This window comes from Zonotrichia albicollis, chromosome 14, assembly GCF_047830755.1.
Source record: "Zonotrichia albicollis isolate bZonAlb1 chromosome 14, bZonAlb1.hap1, whole genome shotgun sequence".
NCBI classification, from domain to species: Eukaryota; Metazoa; Chordata; class Aves; order Passeriformes; family Passerellidae; genus Zonotrichia; species Zonotrichia albicollis.
Window position 1 is genome coordinate 11,953,606 of NC_133832.1, and position 20,561 is coordinate 11,974,166.

General features: G+C 47.6%; 4 protein-coding genes across 7 annotated transcripts; 1 reads left to right on the forward strand and 3 right to left on the reverse strand.

Moving 5' to 3' along the window:
- Positions 1 to 2,389: 2,389 nt before the first annotated feature.
- On the reverse strand, positions 2,390 to 9,586 carry ZBTB33 (zinc finger and BTB domain containing 33). Of its 3 annotated transcripts, none has more exons than XM_005484440.4 (2): positions 9,451 to 9,586; positions 2,390 to 4,581 (listed from the first exon to the last, which is right to left on the reverse strand). In XM_005484440.4, exons 1-2 carry the CDS (start codon positions 9,476 to 9,478, stop codon positions 2,540 to 2,542), a joined length of 2,070 nt encoding a protein of 689 aa, XP_005484497.2. In that variant the 5' UTR covers positions 9,479 to 9,586; the 3' UTR covers positions 2,390 to 2,539. The 3 variants fall into 3 exon arrangements, with proteins under 3 accessions (XP_005484497.2, XP_026647731.2, XP_014120715.2); XM_026791930.2 differs by lacking the exon at positions 9,451 to 9,586 and adding an exon at positions 5,682 to 6,252; XM_014265240.3 differs by lacking the exon at positions 9,451 to 9,586 and adding an exon at positions 5,309 to 5,327.
- Positions 9,587 to 9,654: 68 nt separating this feature from the next.
- On the forward strand, positions 9,655 to 15,385 carry NKAP (NFKB activating protein). Its single transcript, XM_005484439.4, has 9 exons — positions 9,655 to 9,902; positions 10,258 to 10,338; positions 10,701 to 10,774; positions 10,991 to 11,110; positions 11,714 to 11,759; positions 12,148 to 12,263; positions 12,413 to 12,488; positions 12,955 to 13,104; positions 14,366 to 15,385. Exons 1-9 carry the CDS (start codon positions 9,655 to 9,657, stop codon positions 14,538 to 14,540), a joined length of 1,086 nt encoding a protein of 361 aa, XP_005484496.2. The 3' UTR covers positions 14,541 to 15,385.
- On the reverse strand, positions 12,202 to 18,647 carry AKAP14 (A-kinase anchoring protein 14). 2 transcript variants are annotated; one of them, XM_074551519.1, is made up of 6 exons: positions 18,163 to 18,647; positions 17,913 to 18,027; positions 17,749 to 17,840; positions 17,413 to 17,592; positions 16,387 to 16,439; positions 12,202 to 12,354 (listed from the first exon to the last, which is right to left on the reverse strand). In XM_074551519.1, the coding sequence occupies exons 2-6, from the start codon at positions 18,025 to 18,027 to the stop codon at positions 12,327 to 12,329; spliced, it is 468 nt and encodes a 155-aa protein (XP_074407620.1). In that variant the 5' UTR covers positions 18,163 to 18,647; the 3' UTR covers positions 12,202 to 12,326. The 2 variants fall into 2 exon arrangements, with proteins under 2 accessions (XP_074407620.1, XP_074407619.1); XM_074551518.1 differs by lacking the exon at positions 12,202 to 12,354 and adding an exon at positions 15,048 to 16,057 and having other exon boundaries at positions 18,163 to 18,603.
- A 907-nt stretch (positions 18,648 to 19,554) lies between these two features.
- On the reverse strand, positions 19,555 to 20,432 carry NDUFA1 (NADH:ubiquinone oxidoreductase subunit A1). Its single transcript, XM_005484436.4, has 3 exons — positions 20,192 to 20,432; positions 19,935 to 20,024; positions 19,555 to 19,650 (listed from the first exon to the last, which is right to left on the reverse strand). The coding sequence occupies exons 1-3, from the start codon at positions 20,291 to 20,293 to the stop codon at positions 19,630 to 19,632; spliced, it is 213 nt and encodes a 70-aa protein (XP_005484493.1). The 5' UTR covers positions 20,294 to 20,432; the 3' UTR covers positions 19,555 to 19,629.
- Between the last annotated feature and the right edge of the window lie 129 nt (positions 20,433 to 20,561).

Genomic DNA, 20,561 nt, shown 5'->3' on the forward strand with positions numbered 1-20,561 from the left:
ATAAGTTTTTTCATTAAGTTAAACTGGAAGTTAAATGCTTACAAAAACAAACAAAAACACAAATGTGAGTGCAATAGCCAGAAATCTAAATATAAAAGCTTACTCATGACCCCATAAAAAGTTTTCAAAGAATGAATTTAACATGTTTCCAAACCAATAAATACTGGAAGTGAAATTAAAGAAATGCTTTACATACCTCTGGACTTTGGATATCAAAATCACTTCCAAGGAAAACTGAAGACCCTGAGACACATGCAAGCACGAGTCTTCTAGCAAAAATAGTTACAAAGCCCTAATTTTCCAGTTTTCCTCCAAAAAGAGACCTTTACTAGGCACAGTTTAATTTAAGGTTTTAAATATATCAGCAGCAAATAGTGATAGCCATTATGTTTAATTCTGCACTCTGTAATGTATGCTTAATTCCAGATCCCAACACAGGCCATTTACTTAACAGTTGGGCTCAATGATCCTTGTGGGTCCCTTCCAACTCAAGACTATTCTGTGATTAAACATGTGTCATGTCAATAACAAAAATAACATTGCATTTGTCTCCACAAAGTTGAGGAAGTGCCACCACAGCACCAGCCAGCTGTGCAACACACACTCACATCCATGAGGAAAATGTGTGCCTGCAGAAGTGCCACCTCAGTTACACCCCACATTCAAAGCATGACCCATCATATTCAAAGGGGTCAGCAATGTGATCTGGAAATAATCAGGTATATCATGTTCTTGGCTGACAAAGAAATGCTGAGCATCACATGCACCACACAAACAAATCCTCCTCCCAGCAGTGCTCACGTGGATTTCTGGTATTGTTTTGGTAGCTCAACTTAGATTTGAACTGTTTCCCATTCAAGTGCCTTTCTGTGAAGAGTGCTGTATGTCTAAAACCTTTGAGAGTCATAAAATCAAGATACTGACTTAAAACATGAAAAAGAAAAGAGAAACCTGTAACTGCAATTTAAGCAATTGAAGGTTTCCATAACTAGTACTATGCACTATAATCTTTCCCAGTCACCTCTAGAACTTGAGGGTTTTCATATTACCATTTACAAAAATTCAACAAGTCACTAACTCTGAAATGCTAAACTAGGACTCCAGCAAACAGCTGTTTTTCTCTACCATTTCCTGATCAATGAGGACATCTAATTCATCTTTTAACTGTTGTAACAGGCACCAAATGAAAGGAGAGTAAAATGGCAACATAATAAACCCAAACCTGGAGACACCTGACAACTAGACAATTGCAAAGAAATTATACTTTGGGTCATGGTGAAAAAAGGATATTTTCTGGTTGTTGGTTTAGTCCTCATCTTCCAAAATGTATAAATGGGGGCAAGTGTGGGGTGAAATCCAAATCCCTGTTACACTTGAAGATCTAGCCAAACAGGCATACAGGATCTACAGCAGCCTCAGTGCTAAACCAATACAGCACTTACATGATTTCATAGATTTGAGAAGTCTCCAGCTAAAAACTTAATATTATAATATAATTATTATATATTATAATATATATATAACATTATAATATATAATAATATAATTATTATATATTATAATATTTTTATAATTTCAAAATTCTGGACTGAAGCCCTTCTTCTTGAAGTGAAAAAAAAAAAAAAAGGAACAGCACTTTATATCAAACTAATTACTGGCATTTTTTCCAGCAGTAAGAAAATGCAACAATATTTCTCAAGCTGTAAGAAGGTAAAATTATCTCCTTCCTAAGTGTTCTAAGCTTCTTCACTATTCAGCTTTGTGGGGTTTGGTTTTTTCCCATTGCAAAAAGAGTAAAATAACAAGGTCCAGGACACTGAATACTTAGCTCACCACACTGCCAAGTGTAAGTAAAGTTTGTTCAAGTTAGCCCTAAATGAGTATTGCTTGTAGACAAGACTTTTTGCATGAAGACAGATGATTCATAATATTTATAAAAGCAGAATTAGGATGCTAGCTCAAAAACAGACTACTCCAGTGTAGTAGGGGATCATGTATTTTGGCCCCTTGTTCACAAATGTGAGTTGTGGGATTATTTTTTTTAAATGGTTCCATGACCAAGAGACAACGATGAAAAAATCTTACTGTTTTCTTGGTTAACATCTAAACAGAATTCAGCATTAAAGTGCTAACATGAAAGAAAGGGCTTACATGGTAAATATGGGTACAGGAAATACCTCAATTAGTTTAGAAATATTTCTAGCTCTTTAGAAGGAATTGTACATTTTCAAGCCACAAGTCCTCATGTTTTGATCAAATTTAACATATCTGAAAACTCTGATAGTGCCTTAGAATGTCTCACTCTCTATTCAAGTAAATTTTCTGATTAATTGCTTCCACAAAGCACTGCAGTTAACATGGTCCATCTAAGTGTTACCATTTGGAACATGGTCCATCTAAGTGTTACCATTTGGTTACTTGGTAGTACAAGTTAACTTCTTTTGACTTTAACCTTTGATTTTACAGCAATTTCAACAGTTCAGTTAAAACAGCTGCAATGCTCCTGCACGGAACCCTTTTTTCCAGCATTTCAAACATTTCAGTAAGATTCTGGTATCACAAACTCAAATTCAGTACTTCCTTCTGACGGGTTTTGTTTAAAAATCGTTTCATTTCCCTGCGGAACGAAAATGTCATCCCAGGTGATTTGTTTGGCTGGAGAGTTGGAGGCCGCTCCCTCAGTGCCATCCTTCCCTGAGCCCACACGGTACACAACTCCCCCCTGGCTGATGCCCGGCACGCTGCTGGGCCGGTCGCTGATGTAGGCGTACTGCCGGATCTGCAGGGACCGGCAGGGGTGCAGCCGGTACAGCTTGGTGTCCCCGGAGGGGTCCTGGCTGTGCACGGACCTGATGTGGGAGATGGTGATCTGGTAGTTGATGAAGGATTTGCCGCACGTCAAGCACTGGTACCTGCGCTCCCCGGTGTGGTGCAGTTCGTGCTTGGTGCGATACTCTGCCAGGGCAAAGACTTTGTCACAGTAGCGACAGGGGTACTTCTTCTCCCAGGAGTGCACGTTGAAATGTCTCCGCAGGCTGGTCAGGCACGCGTAGGACCTCTTGCACACGATGCAGATGTAGTAGACTCTGCCATCCACTATGAGCTCGTAGTGGTCGTCGTGCTTCACTTTCATGCGTTTCCCCTTTGGAGATTCATCGTTGGACTTTTTGGGTGTGTCATCGGGCTTGGCTTCCCCTTCCTCAGAGTCGCCCTTCACAGGGATGACTATGTCATAGGTGTCCTCACCGATATTTGCATACACCTTACAGCCTGTGGATAAGCCTCCTATTTCAGTTGCTGTATCCAATGTTATGATTTTCTGCCCATCTGCCACATTCTTCGATGTTAGACCCGAACTTAATTCCTTGTTGTTTCCAGAAAGGACATCTGAGATTTTTATTTTCAGTTCTCCAGCTTTAGTAGATGGCTCTTGGGAAAATGTAACAACCTGTTTTTTCTGTACACCTGATCCTTCAGTGCTCCCTGCCTTAGGAACAGAAGATTGCTGAACCAAAGAGCTGCTGCTGACCACACCAGGACTAGAGGAGCTAATGATGTCAACATCATCTTCAACAACCTCTTCATCATCAACAGCAGTTGCTTCTACTTCAGTTAAAGAGCCATTATTGGATGGCTGCTGGTTCTCCTCAAGTAAATTAATTGTAGGAGTCACATGTGTTTGATGCAAGGAGCTGGCACTAAGTGAGGAGTTAAGCAGAGGCTTGTTCAGCACGATGATATTAGGAGTAAAATGCTGTGGCGTTGCTGAGGCGAATGGTTCAGCTCCTGCCTGTGTCTGGCTCGGGCTCAGCTGAGTGGCAGACAAAGTGAGGTTCTGAGGTGCTGTGCTGTTCGTCACATGGGGAGAGCCACCACTGCCACAGGATTTTTGGTCAGAAGCTCCAGCTGGACTTGAGCAAGGCTGGCTCTGGCTTGCAGCGTTTTTGTCTTTAGTACATTCTTTTGGAGGAACAATCTCAGAACAAAAAATGACATCATCATCCTCCTCGTCCGAATCACTCACTGTAATTTTTGTAGTCTCATATTCTATGCCGTGTAAGGAGAATGACTGTGTTATAACAGGCATCCCATCTGCTGCCTCCTGGCCCTCTGGCCTGATTACAGTCACCTGTGTTTCAGCATCTCTTTGATTTGGACTAGAAGCTGAAGTTTTTGAAGCACTGTCTTTGACCTCGCTGGGCACATTCTTGCCTTCGGCCGGAGGGATGCCCAGATCAGCTATGAATTTAACACCCAGCTCCTGCCCTGATTTAATCAGTTCATCAAGTAAATCAGATCGGACGCTGATTATTTTGGAACTATAAATATAATTAAGAATTTCTGCAAAAATTTCTGCTCTTACAAAGCTCAGTTCAACCACTTGACCAGCCACTGAGAAAAGCTGGTGAAAATATGTGCTTGAGGCTGAAAGGATGTTTCTGTGAGCTCGAAATTTCCGGTCCTCCACAATGACTGTAACATCACAAAAAAGTCCATGGCCACGTTGTTCATTCAAAGACTGAAGGAGCACGCTAGAATATTGTGTGTCTGTTGCAGAAATAAGTTTTTTTTCCTCCATTCCTACAAAAGGAAAGCAAAAGATATCAAATCAGTAAAAATGCAGATTTACAGTTTTAGCCGCATTACAACACTCACATATTTACTGTCTACTCCTCCTTTAGGAAAAAACAAATCTGAGATACTGTTCAGAAGATTATGTGCCACTGCACCCCGCAAATTTGTTTCTTATCATTGTTTGTCCTTTCCTCTTTCTCCACAAGGTAAGTGGAATTCTGAATATATCCTCTGCTCTTACAAGGTGAGGAACAAAGAAGCAACACCTCATCCTAAGCAACAGCAAGTAAGGTTAATTGTAAAACCAAGAAGATGGAAGTTTTGGGCCCCAACAGCAGCTTTAAACATTATTAGTAATTTGTTTTTAATTGTGAAATATTCCATAGATTGTTATGAGAAAGCCCAATAGCGTGAAGTTATTTACAGCCAGACACAGGAATCTGTGTGTCTGCATATTACCAGTTAACTGAGTTAATGAAAACACTATGGATAGTGCACTTCCTTCCCCAGAAAAATAAACCTTTCCTTCCCCAAAAACAAACTTTTTTGAGCCCTATATCGTATATTTGCAAGGCTACGTAAGTCAAACTGAGACACTGAAGCAGCACCATAGCAAAACAGATCTGCTAAGTCAAAGTAACCTATCTGCCATCACTGCCCAATCAAAGCCCCCAGTAAGCCGCAGAAAGCAACATCAAAATATAGAACAACGAGCCACGGGCTCCAATTTTACCCGTAAAACTTGGATTTCCTCAAGCTGGGCCGAGCCGGGCCGGGCCGGATGAAACACCAATGCCGGAGTCCCGCGGCCGCCGCTCGCCAGCCCGGGGAGCGCGTCCCGCCCGGCTGCGCCGCGACCCCGGGGCCCGGCCGGGAGAGCCGCGCTCCGAGCGGAGCCGCCGCCGGGGCAGCAACGGCCGGTCCGCGGCCGGAGGCCGAGCGGGAGCGGCGGCGCTGACAACGGCAGGCCCGCGGAGCGGCCTGGCAGCACCGGGCCCGGGCTGACGGGCGGCCTCTCCGCCGCTCTCCGCTCGCTGAGCCGTGCTGAGCCCCCAGCGGGGCGATAGGGGCAGCTGAGCCCGCCGTGCCCGCCGTGCCCACGTTACCTGCGCCGCGCTCCGGCCGCGGCCCCGCCGCCTCTCGCACCTCCGGACCCTCCGCACCGCCGCTGGGGGGCGCTGCCGCCGCTGCCCTCGGCTCTGACCCGAGCGGCCTCGGGAACCTTCGGGCCGGGGCGGGGCCGGGCCGCGCTCCCGCCGCTCCGGGCCCGCCCCGCGCTCCCGCCGCCGGTAGCAGCCCCGAGGCCGTGGGGCTCCGGACGCCGCCCGGGACGCACCGCCCGCACGCCGCCCCCCGCCTGCCGAGGTGCCGGGCGTGCGGCCCCGAGCCCGCTCCTGCGCAGGCCGTGGGACGCCCCGGCTCCCGCACACGGGCCTTGCTGCGGCCTCGGCAACTCCCGCCGGGCTTCCCCGCGTCCCGGCGGAGGCAAAGGCCGGCACCTGCCCTACGGATAGCGCCGTGCAGACGCTATTTCCCGCCGAGTGTCATTTCCTTCCCGGGGGCACCGGTGCTGCTCTGCCAGCGCTGACGCAGCCGGCACCGAGGGCAGCTCACAGCCACACCTGAGCCCACACCCGGCCCTGCTCCTCCTCCGGGAGCGGTTGTTTGGAATCCTCTGCGCCACAGGGACACGTGTTAGACTCTCAGCAGCTGCACAGACATGCACGGCTGTGACACAAAGTGCCTTTGACCAAAATGACTCAAATGCACATTCGACATGTGGCCACCAAAGTGATACATCCACAGCGCGGCCTCTTGGAAACTCTTGCTGTTCAGGAATGCTCAAAGAACACCGAGATCATAAAAGATACTTTGTGTCTTTGGTTACTGATCTGTTCCTTCCCCCCCCCCCCCCATGCATTCTGTGGACTTGAACCACAGGGGTTCCTGATTTTAAGATTTTTTAAGATTCAAAAACTTTGACAAGAAGAAATGGCCTGTCAAGTTCAATGAAAACATAACAGGCCACAGCCACCAGCAGACATGACTGCAATCCTTCACCTCATAAATCAGCAATGAAATGGTCCTGCCCAGGTTTATGAGCAAGAAATACATAATAATCTTTCTTCTAGCAAGAAAATCACCTGCCAGGCTCCCTGTATTTGTATAGTTAGTAACAAAAGTTCCTTTTTGAAGTGAGCCTTCAGATTTTAAATGTTAGAAAAGCAGTTTCTGTTTATAGGCTTTACCAGAGAGTCAATTGAATGAGGATAAATAATAGAAAACACTCATCAGGGAAAACATGGGCTTTTCTTCCTCATATGACCCTTCAATTCTTTTCTCCTTTGATACAGGTTCTTCATTATTTTTACACAGGAGCCTATATTAAATGAAAACAATACTGTAGTTGTTTTAATATTTAATCCAGTGCTTTTTTTCTCCTCCAAAAATGTGTGATGGCCCAAATTAAACAATTTCTTAGCCTTTCATCCTCCAGCTTTAAGGACTTGTCTCCTCACTAACTCTCCCAATACTAAATAACTAACAGGAAAATTTACAGCTACAGATGAGCACTGACTTGGAAGGATCCCTGCTCCTGAGGCATCACCAGATCTCAAAAATCAGGTTTGAACCACTCATTCTGAGGCACAGAAATGCTGCCTGATTTAAAAGCTGCTGGGAGAGCAGCACCATCTCCTTGGCTTTTACCTTTCTCACAGCAGCTTTTCTCTATGGCAACTCCTTCTGTCAGATATAAAATCTGAACCCTGTCACATTGCTGCAGTCAGGGCACAGATAATGCTCTCCCCAGCTCAGCGGGTTTCACTGAAGCTGTCACCATCTTGCTGCACCCAAAAACTGAATTTCAATGTGCTTTTTTTTTTTTTTTTGTCAGCATGCATCTCCTATTTTAGAGGTTGTTTTTTCCACTTTTATGTTTAGATAAGCCAAGAAAGTGTTTGATGATTCAAGGCACATAAAACCTTACAATATAAATACCAGTATAAAAGAACCATTTTATCTAAGATATTGATAAGAAACATCTAGAATACAGAACTACATGTGGTCTTCTTGGAACTGAAAAAACACGCAAGAGACCCAATAGCAACTTTTATCTTAATGTTGAGAAGTGATCAAAAAAACTTTAGGATGGAGGCTCTGAAAATATGAAGTACAAATTTAAAGAAATTTATGTGCAGGCTTTTGCCAGAAGACAAAAACGAATGCAATTCGGTAACAAGTTTTCAATTAAGCAATTTGAGATGCTCTTTTGGTTTTAAAAAATCCACTTTGTGAGAACAGAAAATTCTTTTAAAGAGCTGACAAATTTAAGAGACAAAGTAACATAGTAATATCTTCATCATGAAAACATGTATTTTACATTAAAGTAAATTAAATTTTATAAGCAGAACAGTTAAGGGTTTTCAATAAAATTGAAATTCAATATTATCCTACCTAAGACTACCTTTAAGGACAGAAATATTCGTCCACAGTGGGAATTTCAAAAAAACATCACTGCTTCTGAATTACTCTAAAATACAAATTTCCACTGTTTGTGCCTTGAAGAAATCTCTGAGAATATTTCTCCTGCCAATCCCATTATATAAAGCCTCATATAACTGAATTAAGGGTCCAGTTATCCTTTTTATTGACATTAGTAGTTGTTGTAGATGCTGTTATGTACTGCATGACATTATAACTTGTGCACTTCAAGTCACCTAACAATATTAGCTAACACAGGTGCAGAGTGCTCCTGAGGCAGATGTTTTAGTCACCATTTAGTCAGATTTAAAATAATTTAAAATTATTTGTCAAAATAATCCAAAGAAGGGAGAAACTGTGCTGTCCTCACACAGACACAGGCGACAGTAACACCACACACATGGGCAATCTTTGGGAAATCTTTTCCCTCTCTGTTCTGCATGAGGTTCCTTGCACCCAAAAAAATACACAATTTAAATAGGCTTCTTCCATCTTGCAGAATTTTTTATGCTGCTTATGGTAGGTTTGAGAGCTAAAATACTGTTTCATTTGTGAAAAAGAACTGGCATACCCTGACATAATTTCTAGACAGCATAAACCAGCATGGGTTTCCCAGGATGGAGCAGCTGTCCAGAATGTCCCATTTACCCAGAGCTGGCCAGACCCGCCGTGTTACAGTGCACTGCCAGAGCTGAGCACAAACTCGGGGCTCATTTAAGAAAGCTCCGTGGCAACGTGGTCAAAGCTGAGGAGGAAGGGCGCTCACAGAAGAGTGGGTGTCTTATCTGAATACATAATTTGTATCGTCTTTATAGATAAAGGTTAAGGAAAAGACTTAAGATCATTAACTCCAACCGTGAGCTCAGCGCCAGCACACTGTTCACCATCAAACCGTGTCCTCAAGTGCCATCTCCGAGGGGTTTTTAACATTTCCGGGGATGCTGACTCCACCACTTCGCCGGGCAGCCTATTCCTGTGCCTGATAACCTTTCCCATGAATAAAAATTTCCTAATACTCAACCTAAACCTCCCCTGACGCAACTCGGGGCCGTTTCCCCTCGTCCCGTCAGCTTTGCCCAGAGCCGCCGCAGCGGAGCGGCGCCAGCGCCGTGTCAGGCAGGCCGCGCTGGGAGGCGCCGGGCGCCCCAACACCGAGACCGGGCCTTGCCGGGCCGGGCCGTGTCAGGCGGCGCCGGGCGCGGGCAGGAACGGGGAACCCCGCCTGGCACGGTGAGCTGTCCGCGGGGCGGTGCTGCTGCCGGCCCGCCCTGGACAGCTCCCGGGGCCGCGGCCCCGCGCCGGTGCCCGCGGAGCGGGGCGGAGCCGGAGCCGGAGCCGGGCCCGCGCCGCCACCGCCCCCCCCCCGCGGCTCGCGCCCCGCCGGTGCCTCACCTTCCGCCGCCGCCGTGCGCGCGTCCATCGCTGCCGGGCGGCCGCCGCGGGGCACAAAAGGAGCCGCCGCCGCCGCCACCGCCGCCGCGTTGCCGGCCGGGCGGGTGGGGCGGTGACCCCGCGGGCGGGGCCGCCCCGCTCCCGCCCCGCTCCCGCCCGGCCGGGAGGGCGCCGGAAGCCGCCGGAAGCGCCTCCGCTTCCGTCATGGCGCCCGCGTCCCGCTCCCGCTCCCCGCCCGCCGCCAGCTCCGAGCGCCGCGGCCGCCGCAGCCGGTCCCGCTCCCGGTCCCGGTCCCGCGAGCGCAATGGCTCGAGGCGCCTGAGCCACCGGCGGAGCCGCAGCCGCTCCCGCAGCCCCGGCGCGCCGCGCTCCTCCGCGCACCACGGGCACCACCACCACGGCAAATGGCCCGAGTACTACGAGAAGGAGAAGGAGGAGATCCTGCGACAGAGGTGAGAGCGGGTCGGGCCTGCCCTGCCGGGCCCCGCTCCCGGGATGGGCGGGTGCCGCCGGGCCTGGTTCCGTACGGCCCCGTCACGGGCTCTCGGTGCGTTCCCCGCGGGCAGGGCCGCCCGGGGGGACGGGACGGAGCCCGGCTGGAAGGGGTAACAGCGGCTGCCGCCGATCCTCTGCAGTGCGGGGAGCTCTGCTGCCAGACTGCCCTGCGAGCTTGCTCCTTGCTCCGAGTTGTTTCTTATCCTTCCTGCAGCTGACTCAGGCCATTAGAAACACTGACGTGTAGGACTGAAAATGTTTGTGTACTGGGGGTTGCAAACTAGGCGTCAGTGACAGTGTTTTCCTTTACAGGAGACTCAATGAGAGAGAGAGAATTGGAGAACTGGGGGCACCTGAAGTCTGGGGACTGTCACCAAAAGTTCCTGACCCAGAGTAGGACATATTCTTTCTTCATGTTCTTTATAATATTAATTACATATCAGTTCAGTTTATAAAAATGCTTTATCCCTGCGTTAGTCATGGTATCACAATATTTATTGTATCAGTTCCTTTCTGAAGCAGCATAATGAGATTAGTATTTTTTCAACCAATAATAACAATTATGCAGTATGTGATTTATTGTAGATCAGGTGACTGTTGTGATGTGGTTCTGACAGCAGTTCCCAGGCTAAATTAGCTCTTTAATATTTTACTCTCTTGCAAGGATTGACTCAAAATGTCTTTGGCCATATGTATACCTTTGATCTTGAGTACAGCAAAACAGATTTTAAGTAGGAAACTGTTATTTTATTCAGTTCCGATGAGCACACACCGGTAGAAGATGAAGAGGCAAAATCTAAGAGTAGCTCTTCGGATTCCAGCTCAGAAGGTATTTTGTTTGGCTTGCACAGCTTTTTTGAAAATGGGAAGCTACTGTGGTTTAGAATCTGCTGCTGCTGCTTGCAGGAGGTTCCCTGGCTTAGATGGGTGGAAGTGGCTGGGGTGGGCTCCAGCTCAAAGGAGAGCATTGCTTGGGGAAGATTAGGGAATATATATGGAACTAGATGCTCTTTGTTCTCTAATGTTATGTTTGAAAACATTCCAGAGGAAAAGAAGAAAAAGAAGAAGAAAAAACAAAAGAAGAAACGTAAAGCATCCAAAAGAAAGCGCAGGAAACATTCTGAGGACAGTGACAGTGACTCAGAGTCTGAGCAGAACTCCAGTGGTAAGACAAGAGGGTTTCAGCTTGCAGTCTGGCCTCAGGAAAGGAGGTTTCTGACTTTAGCATCCACTGAGCCTCTCATGCCGGAGATGTGTTTGATATGTTCTCATATGACCAGTACTGCAGGGAGCTTTCTACTAACGCTTCCCAGTATAAACAAGTCCCATCAGGGGTGTACTGGGGCATTCTGGTGGAGGCAGTCAGTGCTGGGAATGGGCTCAGGGTTAGGGTAGTGCTTAGGTTAATTGGTAGAGGTAGTGGTTAGTGTAATTCTTAGCAGTAGGGTTAGAGGAGTGGTTAGGCTTAGCATTGAGAGAGTAAAAGAGCCTATGGCTCCAGGAGCACTGGGACTGGAAAAGGCATGCCAAGGCAATCCCAGCAAGGCCCCAGCATTGCTGTTCCTACATCTTTCTGACCTGGAAAACCCATTATTATTGAATTTGGGTTAGGGCTAGGGCTTAGGGTTAGGGTTGAGAGAGTCAAAGAGCCCACAGCTCTGCGAACACTGGGGCTGTAAAAGGCATGACATGTTATTCACAGGGCAGTAAGCTACTTAGTTATAACTAATCATTTCTTTTTGATAATATATACACTTTCTTGTTTCAGATGAAGATAAAAAGAAAAGCAAGAAGAGGAAAAAGAAGAACAAAAAGTAAGCGTCATGGTTGCTGTGTCATTTTGGCTGCTGTTGGCTGGAGGGCAGCTCAGTTTTCTTTGCAGGCCCTGAGGGAGCCTGAGGACCTTGGGTAATTTGCAAGAGCTGGCAAATAATATTAATTTGATGGATTTTAGTTAAATCTACACAATTGTGCAGCACAAACAACTCCCTGTAGAACTACTTTCTAACACTCTATGAAAGTCAAAACAGAACATATATATTGTCTTGGCTTTGCTGTAAAGTGTTTTATATGAAACAGCAGACAGCCATTCTTCCTTCAGAAAGTTAGTTGCTTCAGAAACTAATTATTTGAGTATGATTCCAAGCACCTTCTTTAATCTTAAATTTTGATAAATAGCATGTCTGTCTGGCTTTATCACAGGAAGAAGTATAAGAAAAAGAAAGCTAAGAAGAGCAGGAGGGAATCCAGTGATTCAAGCAGCGAAGATTCCGATGATGAAATGCTTCAAGGGGATGATCTCTGGATAGAGAGGTCAAGTAGGTTCACCTCACTTCAAACTTGGGTGGAAACTTCTTGCTGTCGTTTTTGTGAATTTGTTGCTAGGTGTTGCTGACCTGTGTAACCCTTCTGTTAACAAAGAACAATGGACACACGATTAATCTTCCTCATTATTTGGTTGTTTCAGAAAATACTGAAGCTGACAGTTTGATTGGACCAGAGGCTCCCAAAACTCATGCATCTCAGGATGATAGGCCTTTGAAGTGAGTAGCCAGTTCTAATGGTACTTTGATCAAATCAAGTAAATCAGGTGTGAAAGTTACTGTTAAAAAGGGCTGTTGCAACAATAATGCATGCAGAGGGAAAAATGCTGTGTCAGAAACTCACAGACAGAAGTTCTAATGGTGCTAGGCTTTCCCCTGGCTTGAATTTGGGTAGAAGAGTCGGGTTTATGCTTTTTAGCCTTGATTCCTATAAAAATCAATTGTAAGTGCCTTTATTCTAAAGATCTGTAGTATTGTGACTTTGTAGTGTCATCAGAATGAACTCAGCTGATAATGTAAGATGTTGTTGCTGGTGTTGCCATAAGGAAGAAAGAGGCCAACATGTGGGAGAAAATAAGAAGGTGTTTAAAAATGCAGCTGTATATAGTAGTGAAGAGGGAAGTTGGATGTTTAGCACAGGCTCTCTCTGTCTGAAGCTACTGACATCACCACTTTTGTTTTTTAGCTATGGCCATGCCCTCCTGCCCGGGGAAGGGGCAGCCATGGCAGAGTACGTCAAAGCAGGGAAGCGCATTCCCCGCAGAGGCGAAATCGGCCTGACCAGTGAGGAGATCGCTTCGTTTGAGAGCTCTGGTTATGTCATGAGTGGCAGCAGGTATGGCTTTGATGATGGCAGTGGTTCAGTGGAATTTTCAAGAGCTGCTTTCTCTGCTGGCTGAACAGAAGACTGCTTCAAAGCTCTACTTGCAAGCATGGAGGTGCTCTGCTTGCAATAATCTACACTAAGCTCCCCATTGCTAGGGATGGATAGTGAGTTTTTCAAGGACACTTTGTCCTCAAGAGCAGTTCTTCACAGGCAATACTCTTCTAATTATTTCAGATGAAGAGGTGCTTGTGTCAGGTGGCTCAAAGGTGCTCTGTTTGGACAGCCCAGGGGATGTGCTGGCTCTTTGTCTCCAGCAGAAGACAAATCAATGTGTGAGAGGTTGGCTGCACCATTTTCTCTATGACCAGCAGGAATCTCACTTAAATTGTAGTGAGCCCGCAGCTGACACCCTGGGTGTAGGGGAGGCTTGTGGCTGACTGCCTGAGAACAGACATCCCCAGAAATCAGTTCCTTGCTCTGCCACACTCTTTCCTGGGAAGGTTAGTGTGCAGTTTGGATTATCTAGTTTAGATATCTGTTTTGCCAGTTGGCAGGGTAAGCACAAAAAATTCAGATACCAACTTCAAGGACTAAGTATAATTTGCTACAGTGCAAAAGTGCAAAGAGTTACAAAGGATAAGCTAAGTAATGCACCTAACCATTACTGCAAAAGATTGCCTAGAGTGATTAAAAAAGATACATCACCAATTACCCTATACTTCACCGACATCCAGATCTGCACATGAGCTGGGAGCCCCAGTCACAGTGAGGGATTGGAGAAGCATTCCTGGGAATTCCTACATGGGGTGTCTACCTGTAGGCAAGGCTTCCATCTTCACTGTGGGAGGGCTCAGCTTTTAGACTGTAGAATAAACAAGCTTACACAACTTCTAGTGCAGGAACATTTGGTTTCATCGTCCTCTTGGGTTCCACCCAAAGCCTGGGCAGGGCTCGAGGAGGAACCAAGGGAGGTAGCTTTGATCATATACCTTCAAACAAGGCCAGATGCCTGATTTCATGCCTTTCTCTGGCTCTAAATGCAGAAAGACAAGTATATTCTTACCACTACATGTTTCACTAATGATCTTGGATATTACCTTAGTGAGTGGATACAAATATAACATTTTGTTGGAAGGTTCATCTAGAGACCAACTGTTGTTCAGGCCTTGGTACTTCAGTACCTTTATTTAAAGCCCCTGAAGACATTCAGGGCTGTTGATGGCTGGAAGCTGTGCCAGGGCACTGCTGATGTACCCCTGTCCCCCCACAGGCACCGGCGCATGGAGGCTGTGCGGCTGCGGAAGGAGAACCAGATCTACAGCGCAGATGAAAAGAGAGCTCTGGCATCCTTCAACCAGGAGGAGAGGAGGAAACGAGAGAATAAGATCCTTGCAAGCTTTCGAGAGATGGTCTACAGAAAGACTAAAGGCAAAGAGGAGAAATAATGCTTCATGTGAGCTGTACACCATAGCTTGCACTGCGTGGCAGCCAGTGCAGTCCAGCTGTGACTTGAAGAGCTGCAGGTGCTGCAGCACCTTTCACCCAACAGGGCCAAGCTCAGGAGTGGATTACTTGTGTCAAGGAAACAGAGTTATTTTCATCAGATTTTCTTGGATGGTTTGTTTACCATCTACAAGGAATCCCTGCAAAGAGAAAGGCTGCAAGGCAGGAACTGGTGGTGAAGATTAGAGGTGTCAGTGATCTGCACTCACTTTGAATCCAACAAGCCAAAGGATCCCATGGGAAGGTTTTGTTACCTAAAGTCAATAAGTGTGATTTTTTTATTCCATTTATTTTTATTAATCGTAAGATCATTTAACGTGGGAAAGACCTTTAACAAGCTACTAGCACCAGTAGCAAAAATGAAGGAACTCCTGAGTTCCTGTTTTAAGATCCAGGACAGTCCACTATTTTTTCACAAGTCTTTTAAATTTAGGTTTTTCCTCAAAACAGTTGAGTTTGGTTTGTGATTCAAACCAGACATGTACATATTTGTAAATTTCATTTGTAATTTAATACAGATGGGCTTCAGTTACTTTAGAGCAAGCAGATGGCAACTGAGGTGTAAAGCAGCAGTAGTAGGAGGCTCTGATATTCAATCACTGAAACACATGGGGAAGAACTGAGTTGCTTGCTTCTTTTTCTCCTATGTTATACATAGGCATCAGTGCAGTGGGGTGCAGTGATTGGAACCCCTGGATGTACACAGGTGGGAACAAGGATGTATCTTTCAATTTATTTGAAATGTTTTCATTTATGGAAGTGTTCTAGATTAAACCCTTGTTTTAACTCCTGTAGTATTTTACTTTGGTCTGTTTCAGCAGTATTTCATGGCTTGCTTTAAACTCTGTCCTTGAAGGCTTTGCTCAGGCTGTGCTTATGTGGTGGTTATCTTTGATTCAACTGCATATTTCCAAACATCTCTCCTAGAACTTCTTTTTCTCAAATGTTTTTAAAACAAAATGGTTTTGAGAGATGGGTTGTTCCTTTTTTGTTCTCCTAATTTATTTTTTTTTCCTCTAAGTCTAGCAACAGAGATGTCTTGTATATTTATATGAGGAAAATAAAAGTTCTAAAGTCCTATAATGTTTTCCCTGGAGTTCCATAAACCTGGCATTCACAAACAGCAAATCCTGCCCAGCTACCTCTTCCTATTCACACTCTGGAGCCTGGTTCCATCCTGCTGTCCCCACCTGCCAGGGACTGTCACCCACAGCCAGCTGCCATGGCAGGGCGTAGATGATTTTGCACAAGTTCAATGCTTCTTATCTATCCACAAAGTAGAAATACTGCTAAGGAAGAGGTTTTTTTTTTTCCCATCATGTTTATTTGGTTCTCCACAAGAGAGGACTGGTAATGGTGAGTTGGAGCTGCTCATCGGGAAGCAAGTCTTTCTGCACACAGTACTTTATTTTCAATTATGTCATGAAGCCACTTTTCTCTAAACTCACACTGTTCTGGCCTGGAGAAGGGAATAAAAAAAAGGTAGATTGTAAGCATAATATTGAATCCAAGTTTGGCCAAGTGAGAGCTGGCCTTTATCCACCATGTAAGGCTATCTGCTGCAATAAAAACCGTGTAAAGCAGGGCAAATTTCTGAGAATGCAGATGCCCACAGGGTGGCAATTCATGCCTCTGGGGGTGAGGCTAGTGATAAGCAGGGTCATTTCATGGAGCAAGATTTAGGCAGTTTCCACTCCTCTGCTATTATTGCAAACTTATTTACATCAAGCTCCCTGTTTGGTTTTGGAATGGAAAAGCTTGCTAAAACAGAAGAGTAATAACATTTACCTCCGAATCAGCCTGCTGGACTCCAGTCTGTAGAACACCTCCACAGGTGCAGTCTGCAACACATCAGAGACAGGGCAGAGGCCAGGTACAGCCCCTCAAAATGAAGACATTGTAATGAAGTGAGAGCTACTGTTTACTTTAAAAATAACCTGGATATTTGGTTGGGGCAGAAGGGAAGATGCTGCTCAGGGACTGGCTGGACATTGGTTGGTGAGTGGTGAGTAATTGTTTTTATTTGCACCACTTGTCTTTCATAGTGTTTTTTTCTTTGTTTTTATTTCCCCCAATTTGTTACTATTACTCTATTTATTTTTAATATTATTACACTTTTTTACACTTACAATTCTCTCCTCCATCCCATGGTGGTGGGGAAGGAGTGAGCAAGCAGCTCTGATGCTTAGTTGCCAGCTGGGGTTAAGCCACAGAATATTATTTGGGGATCCATAGGTGTTAAGTAGAAACACTAAGGTTCAGTATGACTTAAGCCTGGAGGTAAGAAGTCTACTCTGCAATTTATTTCATTCTTTTTTTCTTGAGTTGCAAGAGTTCATTGTACAGGTGCAAACTTCAGGCTGATCAGGAAACGGATTCTGAAACAGCTTGAAGAGTGAAGTGCCACTCCCTCTCTACTGAGCCCTCATTCTGTAACTCACCTCTACTCAGCCCTTCTTACAGCTGCCCAGAACAATTGTGACTTGGAAAGGGAAGATGGTAAGAGCAGGAAGGCAGATGTAGGATCCTGCCAGATTCTGTTTGCCAAGTTCTGTCAGTCAATGATTTGGGAACTAACCCAGCCTCCTGCTCTGTGCCTTGCTCCCCTTGCCAACCAATGCCATGTTTCTATTAGGCCACATCTAAATCTCCTGCCATTGTTCTGGCAATGTCCAGGCCTTGTCAGCATCTTCACAAGAGCTGCTGGCTCCTTGCCAGCCTCTCCACTGTCCTGGCACTTCCCTGCCTCAGGAATGCCACTGTACTCTTGTCCCTTAAAGGACTAGTGCATCCCCACCATTGCTGAGTACTTACGTCAGGTTTGAGTTTGGAGATCACTATAACGAAGTAGACACTCGCTGTTGCTCGTGGGATGGGTTTTCTGCGTGTTGGGAGGCCCCAGCAAGCTCTGTAATGGTACCTCTTGCTGTCCTTCAGTTCTTCTTCCTCGAGAAATTCTGAGTGGTGAAGCCAGCTTTCATGAATGTCCCATGTCTGTTGAACAAACACATCACACTAAGACTCCCTATGTCGAGTAGAGCTGACTTGTGTGTGGTGCTAAAAAGGAACAGAGGTGCTTTGCTTTTATTTTTCATACTTCTTAACAGTGAGAAAGTGTGGCCTTCCTGAGTGGATGGAATTGTGACTCACAGAAATCAGTTCTTCAATTTGCTGCTGTCCTATCTCCACTGTGAAGTTCTTAGCTGTAGTCCATGGGATATTTTTGATAACATGCTTGCTCTCTGAAACAGATAAAATGCTAAAAAATCCTCCTGAAAAGATTCCAGCACGTTCTAGTAGACCAAACACAATACCTTTCTCTTTTTCCTCGTCCTCTGGGAGACATTCCTCTGTACTGCTGCTCTCATCTTCCGGGGGGATGTGATCTTTTTCCTCACTGCCTTCCTTTTCCTCCTCCATTGGTTTCATCTTTAGAGAGATAAACGCGCAAACATGGAGGGAGCGCTGCTCTGAGAGCTGCAGGCCCCGTGTGAGGCAGCGGCGGGCAGTCCCTCACCGCGGGCAGTCCCTCACGGCCCCGCTTCGCACCCCGGCCCCGCTCACCCCGCTTGGCGCTCCCGGGCCGGCGGCTGCTTCTCCCCCGCTTCCCCGGCCAGGCCGGGGGTCCCCAGGCGCGGCGGGGGCCGGGCCCCGGGGCGCTGCGGTCCCGGGGTGGATGTGGGAGCCCGGGCCCGGCGCTGTCCCCGCCGCTGAGCGCGGCCCCGCGGTCACGGGCGGCGCGCGGTCACCATGGCGAGGCCGGGCCTGCCCCGCGGAAACCGCCCGGAGCCGCTGTCCCCGGGGAGGGAGGGCGGTGTGAGCAAGAAAACAGCTCTGGGATCCCGGCAGCTTCTCTGCCTGTCGTATTTTTGCCACTCGGGACGATTCGGGAGCTAAAGCAGCCTCCAGTCTGTGCTCTGTCCAGCCCGGTGCGCTGAGGCGCTGCAGGCTCCCAACACCAGCGCTGGCAGCACAGAGCCCTTCAGAGGGAAAGGATCACCGGGACTGTGCGGGAGAAACCAGAAATGTTTTAGCAGATCAGAACGCCCAGCAGCTCCTCTTCCAGAATGTCAAGAGGCCGTGGGGCAGGGGGTCGGAACAGAGATTGCCCTGCAGCCCGTGTTACCAGACCACAGTGAGCTGTGTGCCGGCAGGTCCATGAGGGAGCAGAGATCCGCCTGCACCCCAGGAACGATCCACGCTGGAGCAGAGGGATGTCCCCAAGCTGTGACGCCCTGGAAGCTCAGGCTGGAGCAGAGGGGTGTACTCAGGCTGTGAGCCCCTGGAAGCTCATGCTGGAGCAGGCTCTGGCAGGACCCTTGTGCCCATGGAGAGAGGAGCCCACTGGAGCAGGTTTGTTAGCAGGAAATGTGACCCTGCTGCAGCAGCTGGTTCCTGAAGGACTGCATGTTATGGGACTGTGTGGGAACTGTGCTGGAGCAGTTCATGAAGAACTGCAGCCCATGGGAAGCACTCACACTGGAGAAGTTAGTGAAGGAGTCTCTCATGGGAAGGACCCCATGCTGGAGCAGGGGAAGAGTGTGAGGAGTTCTCGCCAGAGGAGGAAAGAGCAACAGAGACATGGGATGACATTGACCACAACCCCCATTCCCCATCACCCTGTGCAGCTCAGCAGGGAGGAGGGAGAAAATATCATGAGTGAGACTGAACCCAGGAAGAAGGAGGAGTGAGGGGAAGGTGTTCTATGATTTGTTTTAACTTCTCATTATCCTGCTGTTATCGGACAATTCATTAAATGAATTTCTTTAAGTCAAGTCTCATTTGCCTGTGACAGTAACCGATGAATGGTCTCTCCCTCTCCTTGTCTCAACTCACAAGCCTTTCAATGTATTTTGTCTCCCCTGTCCAGCTGAGGACAGGAGTGACAGAGTGGCTTTGGTGAGCACCTGGTGTCCAGCAAAGGTCACCCCACCACAGTAACACAAATACAAGGGCTGAACACATGTATAGCTTTATTTAAGAATTAAATCATTTTCTATAGATAGATGAATTTTTCAAAGTGTTGACACCTTAGTTTATGTTCTCCAGACCCTGAAAAAGAAAAAATAACAGCTATATTTATGTCATTCTTGCCACTAATGTGCAATAGGGCATATCAGAAAATTCAGATTTTCAAACTATATTTAATTACCCAGGTTTTAATTAGAACAAAATGAAAATGCACATCCCCAGAGGCAGGCAAGCTGCAGGCACCGAGTGAGATCTGACAAGAGCGACCAGCGCCCATCTCAGCGGCCATGCCAGAGCTCGGGGATGGGGGAGCAGCCCCAGGGCCCCGCTCCCCCCGCGGTACCTGCCCAGCGCCCCAGACCTGCCTTGGACACGTAGTGCTTGTTGACACCCGACAGCCGCCGGTCCCTTTCCAGCAGCGTCCACTCGTAGGGATAGCGGGCGATCCTCTTCTCCTGCAGGCACAGAACTTCCCGTTGAGGGTCGGGCAGGGGCTCCCGAGGGAAGGCGGGGTAAGGGATCCCACAGGGCTGCAGGGACTGGGGGATCAGGGTGGCCCCGGAGGGGAAGCGGAGCCCCAGGGTCCCCGATCCCGGGACGGGCCGCCCCGCCCCACGCTGACCTTGCCGCCGTTACACAAGCGGTGCATGAAGATGGTGGCCATGCCGGGGATGGTGAGGCAGACGCCCATGATGGCCATGCCGGGCAGGATCTCGTACCACATCCCGCCGCTGTCGGTGTCGGTGCCGCTGCCCCTCGCCGACTGCCGGGGCACTCCCGGCCTGCCCCGCGCCCTTCCCGGCCTGCCCCGCGCCCCCCCACACCCTAGCGGGCCCGAGAGGGCAGCGGGAGAGACGGCACTGCCCGGGAGCAGTCCCTGGCAATAAGTGAGGCCGTGTTCGTGTCCCGGTTCGCTCTCGGTCCCAGTCGCGGGCGGCTGACCCCGCTGGTACCAGCGGCGGCGGGCGCGGTGCACGCTGGGAGTGGTAGTC

Bases quoted from the DNA above. Each gene is read 5' to 3' on its own strand.
- ZBTB33 (XM_005484440.4), bottom strand. From the start codon at position 9,478: ATGGACGCGCGCACGGCGGCGGCGGAAG. The intron at 4,582-9,450 runs GTGAGGCACCGG...TTCCTTTTGTAG, and splicing joins GCGCACGGCGGCGGCGGAAG to GAATGGAGGAAAAAAAACTT.
- NKAP (XM_005484439.4), top strand. From the start codon at position 9,655: ATGGCGCCCGCGTCCCGCTCCCGCTCCCCGCCCGCCGCCAGCTCCGAG. The intron at 10,339-10,700 runs GTAGGACATATT...TATTTTATTCAG, and splicing joins CCAAAAGTTCCTGACCCAGA to TTCCGATGAGCACACACCGG. The intron at 13,105-14,365 runs GTATGGCTTTGA...GTCCCCCCACAG, and splicing joins TATGTCATGAGTGGCAGCAG to GCACCGGCGCATGGAGGCTG.
- AKAP14 (XM_074551518.1), bottom strand. From the start codon at position 18,027: ATGAAACCAATGGAGGAGGAAAAGGAAGGCAGTGAGGAAAAAGATCAC. The intron at 17,593-17,748 runs GTGAGTCACAAT...TTTGTTCAACAG, and splicing joins AAATTGAAGAACTGATTTCT to ACATGGGACATTCATGAAAG. The intron at 16,440-17,412 runs GTAAGTACTCAG...GATGTGTTGCAG, and splicing joins TCTCCAAACTCAAACCTGAC to ACTGCACCTGTGGAGGTGTT.
- NDUFA1 (XM_005484436.4), bottom strand. From the start codon at position 20,293: ATGTGGTACGAGATCCTGCCCGGCATGGCCATCATGGGCGTCTGCCTC. The intron at 20,025-20,191 runs GTCAGCGTGGGG...CTGTGCCTGCAG, and splicing joins GCTTGTGTAACGGCGGCAAG to GAGAAGAGGATCGCCCGCTA. The intron at 19,651-19,934 runs GCAGGTCTGGGG...TTTCTTTTTCAG, and splicing joins ACAAGCACTACGTGTCCAAG to GGTCTGGAGAACATAAACTA.